The sequence below is a fragment of the Pseudonaja textilis genome, chromosome 1 (assembly GCF_049901715.1).
Source record: "Pseudonaja textilis isolate UNSWEBS1 chromosome 1, rPseTex1.2, whole genome shotgun sequence".
Classification (NCBI taxonomy): domain Eukaryota; kingdom Metazoa; phylum Chordata; class Lepidosauria; order Squamata; family Elapidae; genus Pseudonaja; species Pseudonaja textilis.
Genome location: NC_141990.1, coordinates 90,613,818 through 90,639,131, shown reverse-complemented (window position 1 = coordinate 90,639,131; position 25,314 = coordinate 90,613,818). Strand labels below are relative to the sequence as shown.

At 36.1% G+C, this 25,314-nt stretch overlaps 1 protein-coding gene across 2 annotated transcripts; it reads right to left on the bottom strand.

Annotated features, from left to right (window-relative positions):
• Positions 1–2,145: 2,145 nt before the first annotated feature.
• On the bottom strand, positions 2,146–14,678 carry TMEM244 (transmembrane protein 244). 2 transcript variants are annotated; one of them, XM_087941272.1, is made up of 5 exons: positions 14,601–14,678; positions 14,086–14,159; positions 9,681–9,806; positions 6,136–6,180; positions 2,146–4,310 (listed from the first exon to the last, which is right to left on the bottom strand). In XM_087941272.1, the coding sequence occupies exons 2-5, from the start codon at positions 14,150–14,152 to the stop codon at positions 4,216–4,218; spliced, it is 333 nt and encodes a 110-aa protein (XP_087797398.1). In that variant the 5' UTR covers positions 14,153–14,159; positions 14,601–14,678; the 3' UTR covers positions 2,146–4,215. The 2 variants fall into 2 exon arrangements, with proteins under 2 accessions (XP_087797398.1, XP_026561172.1); XM_026705387.2 differs by having other exon boundaries at positions 14,470–14,629.
• Positions 14,679–25,314: the final 10,636 nt, after the last annotated feature.

Below are 25,314 nucleotides of genomic sequence, written 5' to 3'. Positions count from 1 at the left end.
AGCAATTGACAAACCAAATAAAATAAAATAAAAATGATCATAGGAAGTACGTGTATTTTATGAGAATGGTCCATTCAAGAATTCTCTGATCCCTTTGTAACTTGACTTGAAACATTCTTACTGACATTGATAAAAAAAATTATACTTTTTCACTACTTCCGCATTTATTCTCAAGTGCAATTTTTAAGGTGTTATTAAATTTACATATCCAGTAAAAACACTGAAGAAAAGTTTGCATGCCACCTCTCAAAAATAGTTTAATTGCTTTTCCTACATGTTTGTGAGGATTGGACTAGAACAGGGGTCTCCAACTTTGGCAAATTTAAGACTTGTGGACTTCAACTCCCAGAATTCCCCATTCAACTACGCCTGTTGGGTTTTTTTTTTCTCCTACTCCCTAGAGTGGAGAGATTGCAGAGGAAAGGATTACAAGAGAGTAAGCAGGCATGGAATTGAAGTCTAACAAAGCTGGCTGAGGAATTCTGGGAGTTGAAGTCCACCAATCTTAAAGTTACCAAGGTTGGAGACCCCTGGACTAGAATGATCCTTGTAACGGCTTCTATAGCCCTTAACTGTTGAATGTATTAAATCATTGGTTGCATATTAGCTAAAGTACAGTATTTATACTTCTCCTATTAAAACTGGAATTTCTTAATGAAAACAACATCAGCTCTGAGTCTACATAGCAATGCTAGTGAAGCTGCTGATTAAAAAATAAAGATGCTGTTGCTAAAAATAAGTACCTGCTTAATTCGTAGATTAACTTGAGCAATAATATAATCCATTAAAGGTCTGTAAAACTACATAAACATTTAAACGGTGGGACAAATAATTGGAATTATGTACACAGTTATATGTGCCATTTCCAACCTTCTTGTTTAGCACTAATGGTGCAATCCTATACAATACATACATTCAATCAGATTTTATTTCTGTATGATTTTATAGAAAATCACTGCCTTAGCTTTGAAACGATAGGATCTGGATTGTAAAATTCAGGTAACCACCAGATGGAGCCAAAGAGTTAGACTTTCCTGTATCTGTTGCCACCTATTGATTATCTGGATGTTTGCAGTTCTAGAAGCTTTATGAAGGAAAACAATCCTAAAAGCTTCTAAGAAATAATATTCATAATCCCATTAATATAATCAGTGCTACAGTATCTCATACAAAATTCTTACTCCAGCAGTAATAAATGGGGAGATGAAAAAGAGAATTGACCCTGGGAAAAATTGCCACAGTACAGCAAGAGTAGTACAATAAGCAGCCCAAAGAGTGGGGTAAAAATATCCACAGATAGATATTGTCATGTCCTTCCACCTTAAATGGCAAGATATAATACAAGCTAATGGTCATCTGGGATTTTGCAGTCCAGATACGAATCCCAAAGTACCAAAGTTCTACATTCATTAATCAAAAGCTCAAAGTAATAAACATATCTTCATTAATCCTAACAGCACTCTGCAGCAGGCAGATATGTTGACCTCAAGGTCAATGGATTCTTCTAACTATAACTATAATTAGATGGGTTGTTTTTAAGGTCAAAGTCTTTTGTAATTAAATTACTGACCCATTTTATTTTCAGAGAATGAATAGATTGGATTCTATGTTTACCTGGCATTTTATATATACATATTAAGAAAAGTTCAGTTACATGTTTAATTCCTGTATTTTATTGGGCCTTTAACATATTATTAAGAACAGTTAAATTGAATGGTTTTTAAAAAGGCAGGATTTCTATGTATAATAAAATAGATACATTTTGATTATCCAGTGGGGCATTTATTATTTAAAAAGCATGTTTTAAAAGGTTATAAATTGACCTGTGTCAAACACGCCTGATGAATTATATCAGTTTTTTAAGTGGTTCTGAATAATATCTTTCATACTGTTTGCAAGTATTTGTCGAATATCTAAAATCTTTTATTTATTTATTTATTTCTCTCTCTCTCTCTCTCTCTCTCTCTCTCTCTCTCTCTCTCTCTCTGTGTGTGTGTGTGTGTGTTTGTGAACTATTTATCTATTAAATGGATTGTAGTCCACTGAACCATCAATCCTTATATTTGTCTATAGAATATAAGATTGATATTCTTGTTATATATTTATTTGTTTGATATATATTTGATATATATTTTTTCATATATATTTTCTATATTAAAAAAGGCCCTTTGAATAATGTAGGTCCTAGATAAGAGATCTTGTATTCCTTTAACTGAGATCCAGTTTGGTGTAGTGGTTAAGGCACCAGGCTAGAAACCAGGAGATTGTGAATTCTAGTCCCATCTTGCATAAATGTAGTTGCATGATCTTGGGTTATTCATTCTCTTTTCGCCCTAGGAAGGAAGCAATGCAAACCATTTATAAAATCTTGCCAGGAAAAACTGCAGAGACTGATTCAGGAGTCAACAATGACTCAAAGGTATCAAACACCCTGACTCCTTATTCCTTTAATTATTCCTTAGACAGCAAAATTAAGATTTAGCTTTCCATGCCAAAAATGCCTGAGGGATTTGAATATAAATGTGGAACAACCTTGCTTTCTTTTGCACATCTACGCTCTACATCCACCTAAGTTGCTTCTTTATAGCCTTCGGCAGTGCAACCCATATGTAGATAATAATAATGGCTTATCTATTGTCTTTATGAAGTTCTTCCAGTTCTGGAAAACACTTTTCTCATTCCAGATTTTGTTATACATTTGGGAGCAGGTGCTTTTTCCAATTAATGTAATGCCTATTGCAAGTTTAATGGTATAATTATTGTGAATAGTAACTGCTATTTTGATCACTCTTAGATTTTATAAGTTACTTGGAGTGTCCCCTTAAGGAGAGGAAAAAGTGAATAATACTATAAATATAAATGCATAATTGCTTTGGATTCACTAATGGGAAAAATAAACTGTGAATAATATTGATTGCTTTAACAATTTGCTTTAATAAATTGCTAATTTGGCTAAATTGTGCCTGTTTCCAGAAGATTTTTCAAAATCTGTAGAATGTGATGTTTTCTTTTTCCAGGCTGTCTGCAAGGTCCAATATATTCTGTTTAACACTAATCTCAAATAGCTTAGGTAGAGTTTTTTTTAAATTTGTAATAATTCATTCCTTTATTTTTTTATTTAATTCTTTTAAACTATAGATAAAATAGATTGAACGTGAATGTGTTGAATATAGAGCATGTGGTTTACACTCGAACTATAGTTTTTGGTCTAGTAGTGGTTAAGGTACCAGGCTAGAAACTGGGAAATTGTGAGTTCTAGTCTCGCCTTAGGCATGCAAATCAGCTGGTTGACTTGAGACAATCTCTCTCCCTCTCTCCCTCCCTCCTTCCCCAATCCACTGGGAAAATATGAGGCCGAAGGAGTATTATGTATGTTTACCACCTTGAATTATTTAAAAAATAATAAAGGAGGGATAACAAAAGAAAGTAAATAAATAAATAATATCTGAGATATCATCACAGTTTTATTAATTATTACTTATATAGTAGGGTGCAGAGACCTACTGTGTTAATAAAGGAACCACAACACACACACACACACACACACCTGTGGTAAATATCTGCACATTGTAAAAATCTTTTAATTTAGAATGTGGCCACACCCCTAACAGTTAACACATTCTGGTATGGATTTGTCAATATTAATTTCCCACACACACTCACAAAACCCGTTTCTGCCAAAATATGGTTAAAAACATTCATAGTAATCAATTACCAGTAATTTGGTCTAGTGGTTAAGGCCCTTGGCTAAAAATTGAGAGACTGTGAGTCTCTTCCTTAGGCTGAAAGCCAGCTGGGTGACTTCAGGCCAACTCTCCTCACAGGGTTGTTGCTCAGTGGAAAATAGGAGGAGGAATGAATATTAGGTATGTTCACTGCTTTGAGTTATTTATACAAATAATAAAGGTGGGATATAAACTAATTAATTAATTAAAAGAAGAATAAATTCATTATTATGTGCTGGAGCAAAACTTTATCTTTAAATATTCTTTCCATCTCTTTCCAGCTTTAATCAAAGAAAAAACCTTGGAAATGGCACATATAACTATAAAATAAGTTGAACAATTACAGAGTATATATTAAAAAATCTCTGAATAGCACCAATAATAATAATAATAGATAATGGAAGTGTTTCTGATTCTACTCTTCAGAAAATTACAAGCTGATCCTAGCATGTTTTGTTAAAAAGATAATGGAGACACTGAACAAAATATTTCAGAAATCATCAAGAACAGGATAAATAAAATTGTCCTTGAACAGATAAAAAGCCAAACATTGACCACTGCAAATCATTAAAATGAGGCCGGAACCTATATGGGAAGAAAAGGGGGAAAACTATATGAGTGTACATAGTATTTGTAATGCGTACAGACGTTAGTTTGTTGTACTGAATAGAAATATGTTTCTTATTTAGGCTATTGCTTTTTTCTGTTTTTAAGGAGTTGTTTTCCTTTCTTTCTTTCTTTTCAGGTTCAGGAAGAAAGAATACGATAAATGTCACCATTTACTTTATATCTGACTCTTTTCATTCTGAAGTATGCCTGCAGAACCAGTTCCAAGCGTTATGTTATCCTGTTGGGTACAATTAAGGAAATCTTAATAAATATGTTTCACATATCCATACTATATATATCATTTGTTATTTCTTTCCAGGGAACTCTAGAATTTTAGCTCTGATGTTTGGGGTTTAGTATTTTTTTTCCTGAGAACACTCAACATCTTACCAGGACAGAACTCTCACTACTTCAAAGTGGGAAATTTGTAAATGTTTATATGAACCTTTACGTGTTTAGATAATTTATCTGTCGTTATTCTAACAGTCTTTTTAAAAAAAGAATTTGGTACTGACTTTAGCATAAACAACACAGGATCAACTTCAGTATGTCCCCACTTATATATATTTTGGTTACTACATTATAAAAAAGATGTTGAGACTCTAGAAAAAGTGCAGAGAAGAGCAACCAGGATGATTAGGGAACTGGAGACTATAAGGCATATGAAGAACTGTTACAGGAACTGGGCATGGCTAGTCTAGTGAAGAGAAGGACCAGGGGAGATATGATAGCAGTCTTCCAATATTTGAGGGACTGCCACAGAGAGGAAGGGGTCAGGCTATTTTCTAAAGCACTCAAAGGCCAGACAATACTGAACAAGGAGAGATTTAACCTGGAAATAAGGAGAAACTTTCTGACAGTGAGAACAATCAACCAATGGAACAGCTTGCCCTTGGAAGTTGTGGGAGTGCCATCACTTAAGACTTTCAAGAAGAGATTGGACTGCCATTTGTCAGAAATGGTGTAGGGTCTCCTGCTTGGGCAGGGGGTTGGACTAGATGACCTAGAAAGTCCCTTCCAACTCTGATAATCTGAAATTTGTCCAGGAATGTCATGCTACTCTGGGGAGAACTGGTGATCTGAAGGCATTTCCTCTGCCTTTTAACTTTGCAATTGTTCTTTCTAACTCAGTTGTATTTTTGTTTTTAACCACAGATTTTATATGGGTTTATTGCTTTACTTGTACATCTTCCAGAATCATGTCTGATGGATGGTATAGAAATTTGATAAATAAATAAAATAAAAATAAAAAGTTAATATTTCCCCCTGACTAAGCTCAATTCCTGAAGACTCTATGAACCTGTAATTTATTGTCAATAAATTAAAAATTAATATAAAATTATACATTTTTAAACCTTCCTTATACCTTTGGTTTTGTGGTGATTTCTCATCCAGCCATTAACCAAAAGTAATCAAATTTGCCATGTGACATATGCATTTGCATCCAATATTATGACACAAATATGAAAGTCTAGAATTTCCATTCTGCACACATTTATCAGTATTATTTATATCAGACACGTACTGCATGTCTGTCTTTCCATATAATTTAAGCTCCCAAAGCTCTAGCATTCAATAAAATGTCAAATATATTTTATATAAATATATATTTGTGTGATTTATGATTGAAGAATCATGCTGAGATTACAGTTGCAAATACAGCGATAGGTAAAGATGTATGAATTGACTTGTTTCCCTATTTCTTTTTAAATGATATGTTTTAGTAGAGTGATGCTTCCTAACTATAAAAATTATAGATTTACTGTTTGTGGTGATAAAAATCATAATTGTTCAAACATACCTAAAGCTGCCCACCAGTGCAACATCAGTGGAAATTCAGCCATTACTGTAAAATGAAAAATTATGATCTACATGAAATTAGGGGGAGAAACATCAACATCAAACATCATCTTTGGAAAGAAGAAATAATCTTAATTATTATAACACCACTGGGCTTATAAATCAATTTAAGGGGGAAATGTTTTTTTAAAAAACCCAATAGAGTACATTGCTGTTAATTATCACAGTTTAGAAACTATATTTTAAAAAGCAGAGGTGGTATTCAGCAGGTTCTGACTAGTTCTGGAGAACCGGTAGCGGAAATGTTGAGTAGTTTGGAGAACCAGTAAATATCACCTCTGATTGGCCTCACCTCCATCTATTCTCTGCCTCCCAAGTGTCAGCTGATCGGCTGGGTCTTTTTTTGTTGCCCGGCACAGGAGAACGGAGCAGGTTAGTGGGGTGGGAAGGGAATGGGATTTTGCAATAATCTTCCCCCAGGAGTGGGGAGGGAATGCAGATTTTACAGTATCCTTCCCCTGCCATGCCCACCAAGCTACACTATGCCCTCCAAGCCATGCCATGCCCACCAAGCCACGCCCACAAAATCGGTAGTAAAAATTTTTGAATCCCACCACTGTTAAAAAGGCATGTTCTGGTGCAGATGAGAATGTTATGTGTCAAGGTACTATGTGCCTGTTAAGCATCTATTAACTTCTCTGAACCAAGTGTTGGAGATACTACATATCTCCTAATTCTCCTTTCCTTCTAAAGAATTGTTCAGCGGGAGTTTACACCCAAAGTATGCTTGGTGATGGCTGCACTTTTTCTCTAGATTTCAACCATTATTAAATGCTAATCAACTACATTCTGAAATGTGCTGAGGGAAGGGATATATTTCAGATCTTCAGAGTTAATAAAAATTCTGTGCTTGGATCCAAATTTTCTCAATGGACTTTCCAATCTGCTGTGGTTTAGAAGAACCACGAAGTCCTGTCTCTTCACCCATGGAGGGAAAGTAAGACCTCTCGCTTTGTTGAGCTTGCCATGTTTTGTGTTTTATTTATTTTATTGTAATTTCTTTGGTTGGTTGCTGTGAACCACCCAGAGTCATTGTAAGTCAGGTAACATATAAGTTTAATTATTATTGTTTATGGTTGCTTGCACATTTATGTACCACTAAAACTCTCATTGTTGTGATGTTTAACTGGGTGAATGGGGCATAATAGGACAACCAAGCCAGAGTGGTATTCAGCAGGTTCTGACCAGTTCTGGAGAACCAGTAGCGGAAATGTTGAGTAGTTCAGAGAACCAGCAAATACCACCTCTGACTGGAGATTTTACAGAATCCTTCCCCTGCCGCATCCACCAGGCCACGCCCACTGAACCAGTAGTAAAAAAAAATTGAATCCCACCACTGAACCAAGCTAACTCAAAATGGGATAACTTACAAAATATGTTCAAAATCCAGAAGCCATGCCCCCACCCCACCTCCCCGGAATGAAATTTGGGGCAATTGTGGCTGTTTCAGTGCTATTGGCTATTGCCAGGCTACTGCTGCAGTCATGAAAATTTTCCAGCCAGTTTCAAAATCTTTCTCTCTCCACCTAAGCAGTAGCCATTTGCCTCACTGCTGGGATGGGATGGGATGGGATGGGATGGGTTGGGAAGGAAGGAAGGAAGGAAGGAAGGAAGGAAGGAAGGAAGGAAGGAAGGAAGGAAGGAAGGAAGGAAGGAAGGAAGGAAGGAAGAAAGGAAGGATCACCTTGTATTATTTCCAGCTGATGTCACCCTCCCTTTTGTTCCCCTAAGCCTTGCCAACTACCCTCCCACCACATGCCTTTCTCAGCCCATGCAGCATCTCTTGCACATCCCACATATATTCATGTCACCTAATGGAAGACATCTTTTATTCCAGATCGTATTCACTCAACATATTTAATACTTTTTTCCATTCCATTCCCTTCCATCCCTGGAATCAATAACCCCTGGATAAGGGCATGCAATTATCATCAACCAATAAATTCCTATTTCATATGCACCCACAACAACTAATTCATACTTTTTTACTACAGTTTAGCCCTTTTTTCATAATTAATCTTATACCTTCACTTCCTTGCATGTATATCAACTCTTCTCCACAAAATTATTTGCCTTCATTCATACCTTTTACACCTTTCTCATTTCTCTTAATTGCATAGACTCAGAACATACACTATTTTTCTCTTGTTAATTCAAGCTGTCTGCCATTCACTCCTCTTATTTCCAAGTCATAATCTTTTATTAGCCACGGAAAGTACCCTGTGACTTCCACCACATATCATGACTTTGCCAAATCAAGGTTTTTATATACAGGATGTCTTCAACCTATAACCATTTGTTCAGCGACTGTTTGAAGTTACAACCATGCTGCACAAACTGTAGTTACAACCAATCCTCAGTGCTCCTGCCATCCCATCAACTCTGTGATCATATGCTTGCAATTTGGTGTGTGACAGCCAACTTGCACTTATGACTAGTTGCAGTGCTGTGTGATCATGTGATTACCATTTGCAATCTTTCCTGTCAGCTTCCCCAGAAAGTCAATGAAGAAGCCAGCAGGGAAGGTCACAGGTCACTGGGTTCTTTCCCCCACCCATGAATTCCCTCAATGAGGAAGTCAGCAGGAAGTTGCCTCACCTAGTAATCATGGCATTAGGTTAGCAAGGATAACCATGACTGCAGGGATTGCCATCATTAAGTGATGCTGACATGCCTTTTGACCACATCGCTTATCAGTAAAAATTCCAATTCCAATTGATATCAAAAGGATTACCTAAAAGTTGCTTAGTAAAATACAGAAACTACAAACTAGATTATTCAGTCTCAGGTCTGTCTATTCAGCATTCCCTGTTAATGATAAAGACAGTATTAGTTAGCTTTTCTGGGGGTTTTGACCAGTATGTCACAAGTATAACCAAAGCCAATTTTTACCCTATTCTGTGTAAACTATAACCTGCCAACTTGGTGACATACATCCAGGATACATTAATTTGACATTTGCTATCACTTACAGTCCAATTTTAATACAACACTTACATTATTTCCATGTACAGTATAGTAGATTTCAACCAGAATGTTTATGTTCATTACAAGTGACCCTATTCTCCTTCAGCAAAGAAAAACTGAAAAGCAGTTAATGTCTTGAGTTACGAAAAGGATGAAAATCACATAATGACATATAGTATATGTATGTGAAGTGTACACATATTTAAAGAAAAATCTCTGGACTGAAAGCATGGATGGTTCTGGTATATCCTTTCTCTAACCAATTCAAGTAATTTGCCACAGCAGAGCAATGGGCTATACTGACTAAAGATAATAGCAGCTGTAATCCAACATATTGTAGTGAACTAGAGCTGTCAGCATTTGTTTCTTTTAACCTACTTTATGTCTTCAGTAAGAAGAATCTGTGGCAAGATAAAGCCAACAATGTGGCTATATGAATGCATAGCTATAAAACTGCTTTCAAAAATCATCGGCTATCATTTTTCTGAAGTAATGTTATTTAATAAACAATATACCTACCTGCTGAAGTTACTGTGATGTGAATGACTGTAACAGTTATGGCATAATCCCAAACCCATTCTTCTACCAACAAGGCAAAGAGCAGGCCAGAGATGACATAGGCTATTTCCATTGATATTATAAGACCTAGAAATACAGAAATGCGTTAAAACAATCAATCTTTCGTTCAATGCTTTCTAATTCTAAGTCTGCTAAATTTCCAAATATCAGATTGCTGTTAAAGATAGGAGCAGGCTGACAACTGTATGTTATCCTTATTCTGGAAAAGTAATCTTGGCATGGCTGATGGCCAACACAAAAACCTTGGAGATAAATTTGTGTTTCTCACAAACTGTGATACAGATACATAATTTTAGACTGAAATTAATTATTTTTCCTGTGCCTTCTATTTAAAGTATAAAGTATATAACTACACTTACTATTGCTTTTTGGGGTTTTCAGTTTAATTTGCTGATTGGAAAACTGGTGAAGGGATATATGGCACTGTGGTGGCACAGCGGTTGGTATGCAGTGTTACAGGCAAATAATATTGACTGCCAGTAGTTCGATCTTGACCGGCTCAAAGTTGATTCAGCCTTTCATCCTTCTGAGGTTTGTAAAATGAGGACCCAAATTGGGGGAAATATGCTGGCTCTTTAAACTACTCAAAAAGGCCTGTAAAGCACTATGAAGTGGTATATAAGTCTAAATGCTATTGCCGTTGTGATGGGGAGCCGATGGAAGCAATGTATTTATGGTATGCCAGAACATTTCATTCTGCCATAAGACTGACACTCCTGCCACTCCTGCCACTCCTAAACTATTCCTACTATCTGGGAGAATAGCAAGGGGGTCAAGTTCATTTTTAAAACAAACATCTAGGAAGTTCAGTTTTTTTTGAAAGGAGATATGATATGGAATAAGACAATTCTGTCCAACAGGATCACCATTTGAAGTGTGTTTGGACCAATATATGCATTACCCAATACACAAAAACTACATAGTTGATAGTGTAGGAACAATTTCTTGCCTCTAGCAATAGCAATATCACTTAGATTTATATACCACTTCACAGTCTTTACAGTTCTCTCTAAGTGGTTTATAGAGTCAGCATATTGCCCCCAACAATCTGGGTCCTCATTTTACAAACCTTGGAAGGATGGAAAGCTGAGACAACCCTGAGACAGTGAGACTCAAACTGTCAAACTGCTGGCAGCCAGCAGTCAGCAGAAGTAGCCTGAAGTACTGCATTCTAACCACTGCACCATCACAGCTCTGCCATCACGACATGCCACATGTCAAAACATTATTAACTTTTAAAATCCTCATTTTTATAAAGGTAGAAAAGTGTCACAATTTTTACTCTGCTGCTAGCTTTCCAAAAGCATTTAATGCATATAGTTAGTCTTGCTATCATGATCAGACTTCTATTACATACTCAAGTAATTTAAGGGTACATTGTTACATAGATTAACAGTGTGCTGTTGAAGAAGATTAAATTAAAAATGCACAGATTCAAATACTATCTTGAGTGGTTGGTTCTCAGTGTGCTTGGTTCTTCACATGGAGACATGAAACAATCCACCTTTTTCTCCAAAGAGATGATCCTGAATCATCCAAAATCAGTACCAATATCCAGTTTAGTTCAACAGAGTGAAAGCAGATTTTTTGAATTTTAATAGAAAGCCTAGGTTTTTTAAAAAAAAAAACAAATCCATTTAATCATAGCTGTTCTCAGTAATCAGGAAAACCCGTGGAGTGAAGAGCAATACTACTTTTGATTTCTGTAGGATACTAAGAATTGTCTCTCTAATTTATTCTTCTAACTTTCAACAGTTCTTCTGGTCGTTATTCTAATTGCTGTACTGCAATCCTATAGATAAGCCCAGGGAATTGGTTTCTTTTCACACATCTGTAACCCCAGCACTTCTGAGGCCAGGAAAAAGGAAGAAGTAGGAAGCACAATATTCCAGCTTATAATTTGTTCCTTTAATTTCCAAGATTTGAAAGAAAAAAGGAAAAGGAAGAGAACTCTCTCTGCCAATCCCCAAATACCACTATTTTTTTAATTCAAAAAAACCAACAAATGTTATTCCATTTTACCAAATTAAAAAACAAAGTTGCCAACTAATAACATCAAAAAGGTATCATGAGAAAGAGAGAGAGGTCAAATTAAGAATTAATTAATGGTTCTCCCTAAAAACATATCCTGGAATGACATCTTGACACCTTTTTCTCCATTTCATTGTCATGATGTACATTTTACTGAAGATGTCATAGTAATTATATCAGGAAGATATATGAGACATTACTTAAATCAGTAAAATTCTTGAAGAGCTTAAAATAATGAGAAATTTAAAAGTAATAAACCTTATGGCATTATTCTTTGCTTCTGATCATACTGACACATTAAATTAATTTTGTTCTATAGTTATGAAAGGTAAGAAAACATCTTTTTAAAACTATTATTAGATTGAAGCTGAATTGTTCATGGATTGCCTATAATCATCATTTCCCTAACATAGTTGTCAAGTCTCTTTTCATTATACCCAGACTGGAAAAACTAAAGCTAGTTGACAGCTATAATTATAAATCAACCGAATTGTTGGCTTACAAATCTGGAATCTGAGACAAACACTAGGATGCAATTTTATTCATTGGAAGTCGAAAGGCTGATAAGGCAGGAACCAGGAGTCCTCAGGATAGACAGAATTGTTATGTAAAGTAATCTTAGCCGCCTCCCAAGGTTATCCCTAGAGGAGGGCCAAATGCCCGTTCACTTGGAAAATTGTGAGGAAATAGCTATGAGTTTAAGTTCTGAAGTACTGACATAAAGACTTCTTTGCTCCACAGTGGGCAATCACTATGTTAAGGCTTACTCTTGTCTGCAATAAAGGTTTTAATCTACCGAAGTCATGTTTAAGAGTCTTGTGTCAGTTTTATTTGGTATTAAGTATGACAAAAGCTGTAATTTATTGCCCGGCTCTGATGTGAGGTCTAACAGGAAAAGTAGAAATTGTTGCAATCTGTATAGTGATTAAGAAAGGACCTTTGCTCTGGAATACTCTGAACAATGCAAAAGTGAAGTCTGATGGAGTGGCTATTAGTGTGGGTAATATGGCCTGAGGGATAATTCACTGGGAAATCAGTGACTAAGCATAACGCAACTTCTCAATAGTGAAAGTTGCATTTCCATGAATGTTGATGGAGCATGTCAAGGCCACAACCAATAACCACTGTAACTGATTTTATCATGAGGCACATAGGGGAAATCTTTCAGTCTGGCTAGTGATTATCTATAGAAGCCTTGTACCAATGTTAACATTTTTGTATGTACTGTGAGTTACCATAATGGGTGACTTGAAGAGATGCCATTTCAATAATTCATCTATTGGGATAATTACTTTCATTCCTATTAGACGAGCCTCTGGCTTTTTTTTTTTCTGGTGAAATATATTTACCTCAGCGGAGCACCCTATTGGCAATTAGGTATTAACAGAGCAAATAAATATTGGACTGATGCAGATATAACATGAAGTTCCTACATGATGGTGTTAAGATTTATTTATTTTTTGCATAATATGAATTCATTCATCATAGTTAGCATTATGATATTATTAACCAGGCCACTTGAGTGGAAGATGCCATGGTAAAGTGGGGGAAAGTATTTTGAATGCTACAATCTCCCACTGATTTCTAGAAATACCAAGATTCACAGATCAGCTCTGTGAACTGATCTCGTATTCCCAAGTTGTCCAATGCAACCTTGGACGTTGCCCTGCAAAAATCAAGCATCCAAAAAATACCAGCTCCCAGAGGACAAGTTTTGTCTTTCCTTTATTATCATCTAGACTAGAGAGAATAGTTATGAGATCATGGCACTCCTGGCCTATTCTCTGTGTTCTTAGATCAACATGAATAAAGATGGTTGTTTTCCAAAAGAATTTGGAAGGACTGGGAAATAAAAACAATAAAAATGTCATAAAGCTATCTAGTATGATACATTCCCCAAATTAGAAGGAACAGGAAAAGATCTGATACTGTTGCCTCCTCCAGATTCACCTGAGATAGCCACCACAGATTAAGCCATCTCGTTTATACATTACCCCTCACACCCTGCATTTATCTTGAAACCATGTGTCTTTTCTCAATCTGTAAAGCTAATCTTTTGATATTCATAAATGCAAACACTGTATACAAATTATCTTGCCATTAACTCCTTAAATATTCTTCCAAGATTCCATACAACATCAGTCATCACAGAATGAATGTTGTATGGAAACTTGGAAGAATTTTTAAGGATTTAATGGCAGGATAATTTGTATACAGTGTTTGCATTTAAATTTAAATCAATTGCTTGAAATGTTTTGATAGAAAATGGCCTTCTAGTTAATTCAAGATCACAGATAGAAAAAAGCAAACTTACCTAAATAATGGGGGTTAAACCATGAAGGTTTTGTCTGAAAATCAAAAGGTGCAAATCCATCCAACATTTGAATTCTGTGAATATATACAACATGTCAACGAAGTCCTTTGGGAGTATCTGAACAAAACATTTTTCTTCTACCAATGTCTCCCCAAATACAGAGTGTCTCATATATGCTAACAAATGTTAGATAAGGTCGTATTGCATTATTGAATGTAGTTTACTTAACAGCTTTTTCATACCGAATTCAATTACTAAGCATAAATATACATATATGCATATATGTCTAAATGTTCTATTCAAAATGAATGAAGCCAAAGTCAATCCTGCCTCACACAATTTCATGCATTTCTGCATTTAGAAAGGTACTTAAAGTCTTCTTACCTGAATGCTGTAAAACAAAAGCACAGGACTACGTAATACACAAGGTAGAATATTAGCACACATTTTAGCAGATTGAGCAAAATAATCTGTAAAAAAATAATAAAATTAAATTAATGTAAGGCTTTCTTTACCATCTTTTGTTCCAAACCACTGGAAAAATATGATAGTATGCATGAGACAGAGATGGTATTCAGCAGGTTCTGACCAGTTCTGGAGAACCGGTAGCAGAAATTTTGAATAGTTTGGAGAACCGTCAAATACCACCTCTGACTGGAGATTTTACGGTATCCTTCCCCTGCCATGCCCACAAAGCCACGCCCACAGAACCGATAATAAAAAAAATTGAATCCCACCACTGGTGTGAGAGCATTCTGTGTGTGTGTGTGTGTGTTCAGGTATATTTACTTACTTATTAGAATAGAAATAGAATAACAGAGTTGGAAGGGACCTTGGAAGTCTTCTAGTCCAACCCCCTGCCCAGGCAGAAAACCCTGAACAGCTTCAGACAAATGGTTGTCCAATCTCTTCTTAAAAACTTCCAGTGTTGAAGCATTTATAAGTTCTGGAGGCAAGTTGTTCCACTGATTAATTGTGGTTCCACTGATTAATCACTGTCAGAAAGTTTCTTCTTAGTTCTAAATTGCTTCTCTCCTTGTTTAATTTCCATCCATTGCCTTCAGGTGCTTTGGAGAATAGCTTGACTCCCTCTTCTTTGTGGCAGACCCTGAGATATTGGGACACTCCCCCAGTCCTTCTTTTCATTAGACCAGATATACCCAATTCCTTGCTGGGTATGTCTAGTGTTTGCATGAAATCTAAGGGCTGTATGTCAGGAGCATTCATGGGAGGAAAATTGTAACACCTGCATCATAACATAATTATATAAATGCTACCATTTACATAAGAGCATTAGACAATTAGACTGAAATATATAATAGCATTTGCATGGTAATACAATTGCATGTATGTCATTATTTTGGCATCAAGGGATTTATTTATGTATTTGACCGTTTTTATAATTTGCCATATTTTAGAACAACTCCCCATAGTTTACTCCACCAAATCATAAAAATGACCAATGACATAATAAACCAAAAACCAATCCAGAGGTAACACCTTCTAGAGAGCAAAAACTGTAATTCTGTCTTTAAAGTTTATCTCCAAGCTTGTCTCTAAACTTTCCAAAATGCAGTTGGAAAGGAAACCACCCAAGCTTCAAGAGTGGAGGAGTTTATTCTAGAGAAGTGGAGCAGCAATAAGAAAAATTGCTTCCTTTGTCTCCTTCAGCAACTTCGCATATGAAGGGAAGCCTAGATTAGCAGATCAACAGGCTGCTTCTACTTGAAAGGGATAGAGCTAAAAAAAGCCCCATGAGTCAATCCTTAAAGGGATTATAAATTAACTCAGAGCCAGTGTGGTGTAGTGGTTAATGCATCTGGCTAGAATCTGGGAGACTGTGAATTCTAGTCCTGCCTCAAGCACAAAGTCAGCTAGATGATCTGGACTCAGTCATATTCTCTCTCTCTCTCTCTCTCTCTTTCTCTTTCTCTTTCTCTCCCTCCCTCCCTCCCTCTCTCTCTCTTTCTCAATTCTAGGACTTCTGAAAAACCGTGCTAACAAAACTGCAAGGATTGGTCCTGGCAGCCTCTGAAAATTGGTCAAAATTGAATGAAAGAAGAAAAAAAAGTTGCAAGTAGCATTTTGAATATTCAAAAGCCTATTGGGTGCCAATGCTGGTGACATCTGGCTGCAATAATTCTCCCCCATCAGCAGACAAGTAACTGTATTTTATACAAGTTGCAGTTTTTGCATAGTTGTGAAAGACAGCCCCATGTAAAGATCATTGCAGTAGACTGCCCTAGAGGCATGATTTATTGCTAAATATATTTTTTCAGAATGGCTGAGTGTGCAATTAGATGTCTCTTCAGGCATAGAATAATAAGAAAAGCTTACCCAAGAAAATAAAATTGAAGTTTTGTCATCTTTGGGTTTAGTTTCTTCCCCAAACCCCAAAAACTTTAACCTTAGACTTTCTGCTATTGACCTCACCCCTTTCCTAAAAGGTCTGTAGGGGGCGTGCATAAGCACACCAACGTGCCTACCGTCCTTGTCCTATTGTTTCTTTTATTTTTCTAATATGTATCCATGTATTCATAACTATGTTTTTACTTATACCTATTATCTTGTAAGCAATTGACAAACCAAATAAATAAAATAAAATAAATGGACTGGTCAACATTATAAAGGAATTATTAGCTGGGATCCTAAGGTAATAAAGGAAAATAGAAGTAAAGCCTCTCACAGCTCTTCCTTTTACAACTTGTCCTGCCTCAAATACAGGTAAGCCTCAACTTACGACCACAACTGACCCCAAAATTTATGTTGCTAAGTGAGAAATGTGTTAAGTGAGTTTTGCCCCATATTACGACTTTTCTTGCCACCGTTGTTAAACGAATCATCGCAGTTGTTAAATTAGTAATGTGGTTGTAAGTGCATCTGGCTTTGCTTGTCAGAAGGTCACAACAGGTGATCACATGACGCAGGGACACTGCAACCAATATGAGCCAATTACTAAGCATCCGAATGTAAATCACATGACTATGGGATACCATGGGAAGTGTAAAAATGGTCATAAGTCACTTTTTTCAGTGCCATTGCAACTTTGAACAGTCACTAAGTGAAGTGTTGTAAGTCGATGACTACCTATAGCAGGCTTGTCAAACTGGTGGCCCATGGGCCGGATACATCACGCACAGGCCACACCTACCCTGAATCTACAAGGGCACAAAATGTCATGATACCTCATGATACGTCACATGACGTGATCGAGTTTGACACCTGTGACCTATAGTCAGGAGAGGCACCCTTTTCTTCTTATCCCAAATCTTTCAGAAGCACCTTTGGACCTTATAAAAGGTTTAGTGGAGAAGAGAAATAGCCTGGGAAATAAAATGAGAAAATATCATTGCTTTGTATTTTCTTGGATTTGAGTTATTTGTCAAAGCTTGTGGGGAGGCAAAATGGAGGTAGGGGAACTGGACTTCTATTTCACTTCACTCTTAAATAACTAGTAGCAATCAAGCTATCTCTTTTTTAGCCAAGATAGAAAATGTGTGAATAGCAAGGTCTGTACATCTGATTTAGTCCAGAGCACTGTGGGAGACTGAAATGTTTTCCCAGTGGCTGAACTAATTTCTCATAAATATTCTACCAGGGCTTTTTGCAGATGATGAATTTCATGCCCACAAGATCAGTAGCAGAATATTATTCTTGGACAAGGGCAAGCAAGGAACAAGAGCTGCATCCACTTCGTCCAGATCAGAGACTAGTTTTCCTGATGTACAGCAAAGCTGAATCATCTATAATATATCAGGTTATAATCTGGAGAAAGGTGGAAATAGATACGAGGTAGATTGTAAAGGAATGTCACTTATTTGTTGTTACGATCTGAGTCTAAGCCTAGTGGATAACTTTTATATCATTTTTATTCTTCTTCAACTTGTCTAATCACCCAATTCAGGATATCTCTGGGCAGAAATTAAAAAAACAATCATAAAAATACATATCAAAATTGCAAGACAAATGGACAGGCGAAGACATTAATCAATATACTACTACGTTTCCTAGAGATCGGATCACTTAACACTTTGGCCCAATGCTGTAGGGCCAATAATATTACAAAACTGAATGAAAGAAAACTGAACAATATACTTTAAAAAGTAAAGGTAAATATTTTCCTGTCCAATTATATCCTACTCTGGTGTGCCTGTGCTTATCTCCATTTCCTAGCTGAGGGAGCCAGCATTGTCCAAAGACACTTCTGTGGTCTTTTGGTCAGCATAACTATAAGCTGAGGTACATGGAACATTGTTACCTTCCCACTGAAGTGAAACCTATTTAATTACTTGCATGCTGTCAAACTGCTAAGTTGGCAGGAGCTGGGGAAAGAACAGGAACTTATCCTGTCCCGTGGGGTTTGGGTCTCAAACTGTCAACCTTCCAGTTGATAAATATAGTGCCTAAATTGCTAGGCCACCACACCCCTGAACCAGTGGTGGTATTCAGCAGGTTCTGACCAGTTCTGGAGAAACGGTAGCAGAAATTATGAGTAGTTCGGAGAACTGGCAAATACCACCTCTGACTGGAGATTTTATAGTATCCTTCCCCTGTCATGCCCACCAAGCCATGCCCACAGAACCGGTAGTAAAAAAATTTGAATCCCACCACTGCCCTGAACAATATATCACCCAATTGCAAAGTATCAATTGATAGAAGATTCTAAGAAAATGAAAAAGAAATGAAAAACAAGAAAGATCTCATTGGAACTCTACTCCAGCAAGTCATCTGAATTGACTCTGAAGATAATCCATAACCCATCCATCCTATTAAAATTGCATTATATGTCGTTGGCAAAATTGTAAAGAGATGGGCACAAAGTACTGCAATTCTGTTTGATAAAAAAGTTATTTTTTTAAAAAAATAGAGAAATATCGTCCAACAATCCTTCCCGCTGAATCTTTCTGATCATTTCTTGTCTAACTTTCCAAATGCATTTATATTACTGTAGTGTAATATATAAACTAGATTAGTTTCTCATTGTTAGCTATCAGGTTTGTGACTGTAAGACAAGGAAAACTAAACAGCTTTTTTTTAAAAAAAATGAGTCTATGGTATTTAAAAGAATGTGAAATTGCTATTGAAACATAAAATCAACATAAACCATGGGTTTTTATACAGTCACTCATAAGATTATTTAAATCAGGTCACCATTTATTATTTATCTTAACAATATTTTTTTCTTTTTTAAAACTAGTTTTTATTTTTTTTAAAAAATACAAATGTAAGAAGTACATTAAAAGAAAAAGATAAGTAAATGTAAAAGAGAAAAAAAGAAAAGTAATAGAAGAGACAAAGAAAATGGAAATACAAAAAGAAATGAAAATAAAAGAACAGAAAACACAAAATAAAGAAATATAAAGGCTCTCCAGAGTTATACATTACAATTCTAATAAAATCTCTATCTCTAAGATTATATTTTAATCCATTTCTTTCTATAATTCCATTAATGGTGGGATTCAACTTTTTTTACTACCGGTTCTGTGGACATGGCTTGGTGAGCATGCAGGGGAAGGATACTGTAAAATCTCCAGTCAGAGGTGGTATTTGCCAGTTCCCCGAACTACTCAAAATTTCCACTACCAGTTCTCCAGAATTGGTCAGAACCTGCTGAATACCAACTCTGATTCAAATAATATCTTTTTTTTTTTTTTTGAAAAAGGTCTATGTATTTCAAAAAAAATTACATTCTTTCAAGTCACATTTTTATATCTCCATACATCAACAAGCTTTATTAAGTTAAAAAAGAACACCTCTGATAGTTTGCCTTATGTATTTTTAATCCACAAATTCTTTACAAAATGCTGTTTTATCTTATTTTGGAGCATCAATATCCAGTGTCAAAGTCATAGCCAGAGGTGGTATTCAGCCAGTTCTGACAGGTTCTGGAGAAACAGTAGCAGAAATTTTGAGTAGCTTGAAGAACCGGTAAATACCACCTCTGGTTGGCCCTGCCCTTATCTATTCGCTGTCTCCTGAGTCACAGCTGAACAACTGGGTCTTCTTTTGCTGCCCTGCACAGGAGAACAGAGCTGAAAAGCAAGTTAGTGGGGTGGGGAAGGAATGGGGATTTTACAGTATATCCTTCCCCTGGATGGGATGGAAATGGAGATTTTGCAGTATATCCTTCCCCTGCCATGCCCACCAAGCCACACCCACAGAACCGGTAGTAAAAAAAATAAAATACCACCAAGCCCACTATAAGTTAGCTTCTATCCCAATGTATCTGCCATAATCATCTGTCAATATAAATTTGGGATATAGCTGACAATTTATATATGAAATAACTCCATTTCTTTCTTTTTTTCCAATCCTGATGAAATTAATTCTCCACCCAAATTTTATATGACTCAGAAATTTTAAATCTCTTTCTTAATATGTATTTCTTTTAGGCAAAACACATCTTGTTCTAACTTTTTCAAATATTTTTTTCTCTTTTGAGGTATCCTGGTGTCACAGTGGTTAGGAGGCAGTATTGCAGGCAAACGCTTGGAGTTCGATCCTGACGGGACTCAAGATTGGCTTAGCCTTCCATCCTTAAAATACTTTTTCTTCCAGTTCCAGTAAGGTCAAATTATCCAAATTTTTCTTCATATAATTTCAGTCTTGCTTTCCAGTATTTCCATTTTGTCATTCATTTTATATCTTCAGCCACTTGTCCTACAGAACCTTTAACCTTCTCAATTCTTCAGTCTTCCATCTTTTTTTAAATAGTTTTTTCATATCTTTTTTTTAATCTCTTTAAATCTTTCCTCCATTCCCCTTTTAAAAGCATCCAAACTATTGGCAACTGTTTCAGTCATCTTCTTGCCAAATTCCTCAAACATTTTCTGCAATAAGTCTGGCACAATGCCCTTGTCTGTAAGTTATTCCAGTGAACCTCTCCTTCCATCTTCTATTTTTGCTGCTGTTCTTGTGATTGGCATTGTAATAGTTTCGGCTCAAAGGTGAAAGTGTATCCATTACTAGGGTGAAAGTAAAGGGCAAGCTTTTCTCTTTTTCTCTTTGGTTTGCTTTTTTCTGTTCTTAATACTTTCATCCCAATTATCTCTCTGTGGTTGCAGTCGTACAATCTGCCTCATGTTACCCTTACCTTCTTATTTTTTTAAAAAAAATCATCAATTACCTATTTCCCTTAATAATAAACAATCAACCCCCCCCCCCAAATGTTTGGCCTGTTTGTTTAGTTAATTTTACCATTTTCAAAAGCACTTTCATCAAACAAAAGAAATATTCTTTTTTTAAAAAATTACTGTCTCCTTTAGCAGTTTAAAGCTCTCCTCAGTTAAATGTGTCACATTTAACCCACCATAAATCGCTACCTGGAAGCCATATTAACAATGTCTTTTTTAACATATTACTTTCTTCTATGAAAGAGCTGTTTTGAAGTGGTGAATGTGGCATTTATTTTGTTTAGTTTCTCACCAAATTTAGAGATGAGCAGGTATACAAATGTGACAAATAAATAAATAATATAAAAACAATTCTTTTTATCTTTGTCATGTCTTAGAAACCATGAGTTTTTCTCTTTTTTTCTTTTCCCCTCTTGCTTTTATTGACTTTCTAAATGGGAAAACAAACAATGCAAATTGCAATTTAAAAATAAAAACGAACTAGGGAAAGGAAGAAACGATGGAAGAAGAAACAAAAGAAATAATAAAAATGTGTGCCTGCATGTTGATGCATATGTATAGAGAGACAACTATGAGCACATGGATAGAACATTCTTGTATATATTAGTGCTGGGCTACATTTCAGATTTATAAGCAAAAAGAGGCATTAGAACTTATATATTCACAAATGTAGCACCTCTTCTTAAATTTAATAATAATAACAACACAGTCACCAAAATGATTAACTGAAACTTCTGTAAAAATGATCATGTAGCAGTAATGAAAAATTGATGGGAACTCAGAGTTGAAAATATAATCGAAAATGAGCAGGTTCCTTCTAGGTTCTGCCATTTTTAATTTTGGCCTTCCTTTTTTTGTTTTTTTCAAATGCGCCCCCCCCCCCCCAAAAAAAAAAAATCCAAAGAGGAAAAAAATAGAAATACAACAAAGAAAGGATGGTGTTTAAAACGTTAACTGCCAAAAACAAGAGCAGGGCGCTCCACACTTAAGACAGTTGCCATTTCTTGAGCTCTGAGATCCCAGTGAGAGCTGTTCAAATGGAAAGTGACATTGACAGAATCCGGGAATATTCCTATGACAAGGTCTGGGAAGGCAAATGAAACAGCTGCAATTCATGTAAGGCAAAAAAAAAAAAAAACCCACCCAACAACTCTGGGCTGTTATTAAAGAAGAAACATGAATGGGAAGTTATGGGATTTTTAGCAAAAGAAAAAAAATCAGGGGACAGCAAGGAACTACTAAGCAGGTGTTTGTTAAGGCTAATACCTGCAAAAGGCTGGGGGCGGGGAGGGATGTCTTATATTGCTCACTATGTGGAAAAATATAAAAAGTTGCACTTTATATTTGCTGAATGTAAAAAGAAAAAAAATGCATTTACCATAATCTCAGTTTAATGAAAGCCTATGAACCAGGCTTTAAGGGAGAACAGAGGTGGCTAGCAACCAGAGGTGCCTAGCAACCACAACTGTGACTGACAATGCTGTTGCTAAGCACTATGGTCACTAAGTGAGAAATCATCTCAGCGTGTTGTGTTTATGACATCACTTCATTTCTGTTGTTAAGATGGAGGCCTCACTGTGGTTGTTAAGTGAGACATCACATGACTGCCATAATTCTGCTTATTGAAAGCCAGTTGTGAAACTTGCAAATAGTGATTATGAGACTAGAGAATGCTGCCATGGACATAAGTGTGAGGATTGGTTGCAAAGATGTTGTTTTGTCAGTCATTACCTGGCAAGGTCCCTGAACAAGGCAGTTGATAAGTGAGAATTACCTGTATTTGCACCTGTATATCTTCTGAAATAACAGATTACATTGGTTATCTCTGAAATAGTCCAGGTGATTTTTTAAATTTATGGTATGTATGTATGTATGTATGTATGTATGTATGTATGTATGTATGTATGGTATTCAGCTTTGTTTGGGTATTTTCCCACGTCTTTATAGTTGTGCTTTTAAAGTTGTAGGGAGGTTTTGGCAGAATCTCATCTGCCATCATCAGGCTCGTGTATTGGGTTCATTTTTGTCATGTGTGTCAGACTTTCACAGTCGTTTCTGTGAAAACACACAACGAAGACGAACCCAATACACGAGCCTGATGATGGCAGATGAGATTCTGCCAAAACGTTACTACAACTATAAAAGCACAACTATAATGATGTGGGAAAATACCCAAACAAAGCTGAATATATACATATAAATACCTGTGAAAATACATGTGTGTGTGTGTGTGTGTGTGTAGTGGCTAGGGTTTGGGTGCCATTGAAGTTGATGCTATAACCTGTGGCTTTCATGTGTTGGACTAGTGAGGAAGTGTGTTCCAGCTTTTTTTACTGTATTTTTGTGTTCATCCAGGTGGGTACTTATTCTTTTGTTGGTCTATCCAATGTATGTGGCAGGGCATGATGTGCAGGGGACTTCATATATGCCTTGGTTTTCTTGGTCAATTTTATCTTTGGGGTTTCTTAGGATGGCTGCTATTTTTCTGTCTGTTTTGAAGGTAGTCTTGATGTGATGCCTGTTTAGTATCTTACTGATTTTGTCTGTAGTACCTCTTATGTAGAGCAGGACAGCTGTTTCATAGGTCTGTTCATCTTCTAGGTCTCTATTATGTCTCAGTGTGTTTTTGTGGATCAGGCCTGTGATTTTGCTTTTGTGGAAGCCGTTGGCTGTCAGTACTTTAGTCAGGGTGCATAGTTCAGTCTTTTTGTATGTCTTGTCTGCCAGGCATTTGGTTCTGGCAATTAGTGTTTTGGCAATGGAGTTTATCTGTGCTGGGTGGTGGTGGGATTGGGTGTTGAGGTAGTGGTTGGTGTGTGTTTTCTCCTGGTATATGGTGTATCTTAGTGTGCCATCTGGTTTTTGGAGATTAGTACATCTAGGAATGGTAATTGTTTGTTTGTTTCTGTTTCCATGGTGAATTTGATTTTGGGGTGTGTGCTGTTTAGGTGTGTTAGGAAATTGTTTAGGTTTTCTTTTCCATGGGGCCAAATAACAAATGTGTCATCGATGTATTTTAACCGTAGTTTGGGTTTGTGGGTGGCATTTGCCAGGGCTCTGGATTCTGAGATTCTGCCGAAATGTCGCTACAACTTTAAAAGCACAACTGTAATGACTTGGGAAAATACCCGAACAAAGCTGAATACCATACATACATATATACATACATACATACATACATACATACATATATTATTCTGATCTAAATATGCAAGATGGTAAAATTTACATTATTTGGATCAATTTACAAAATGACATAAATGGATGCAAATGCTATAAATATAGTCAATGGGCAGTTAGCACTAGTGACCAAAATTTTCTATTAAATCAAGTTTATATTATAATATTGACCCAAAGAGATACATAGTGTTTAATTTAAAGGTGCCCCAATAATAACCTATAGCTTTCTGATTACTCTTTCACAAAAATGCTGTTTGAGCTCTTTTATTCCATTCATAGCAGCTAACAAGAAACACTACCCCACTAAAATGAAAGCATATCAAAAGCAAAGAAATATTAGTTAGACCAAAGTCATGAGGCAAGGGTTCATTCACTTTGTGTTATTGCAGGCTCTAAAATGAAAAAAAAATGTGTGAATTTTTGTGAAATAGCACCCCCTCCTCCATGAAATAGAACTAATAAAGAGCTGATTGAGGTTGGGATTGAGCAAGGAATAAATATGCCGCTTAATTTTGGTTAGTGCAAGCAGAGCAGGGAGCAAAGCCAGGAATGAGTTTTAACTCGCACAAGTTTAGCCTCTTTCAGTTTTATTGTTCTTGTTTAAGTGTGAGCCCCTGTAAGGAAGTCTCAAGCTACACTTTGGGAATTTTGTTCTAATGCAAAATTTACACTTTTTAAATGCCTTTTGAAATAATATTAGGACTCAGAACTTAGAATAACTTTATAGCCATTTGAATGTACACTAACCGGCACACATTAAAATGACATTTTGTTGCATGCAGCTTTCAAAGGGTCTCCACCTCCAATATACACTACCATAACCATGACAGATTAAATAAATAAACACAAAATTATGCATATTCCCACTTATATTATATGACACAGAGAAACAACACAGTCTAGATTGGATTTATAC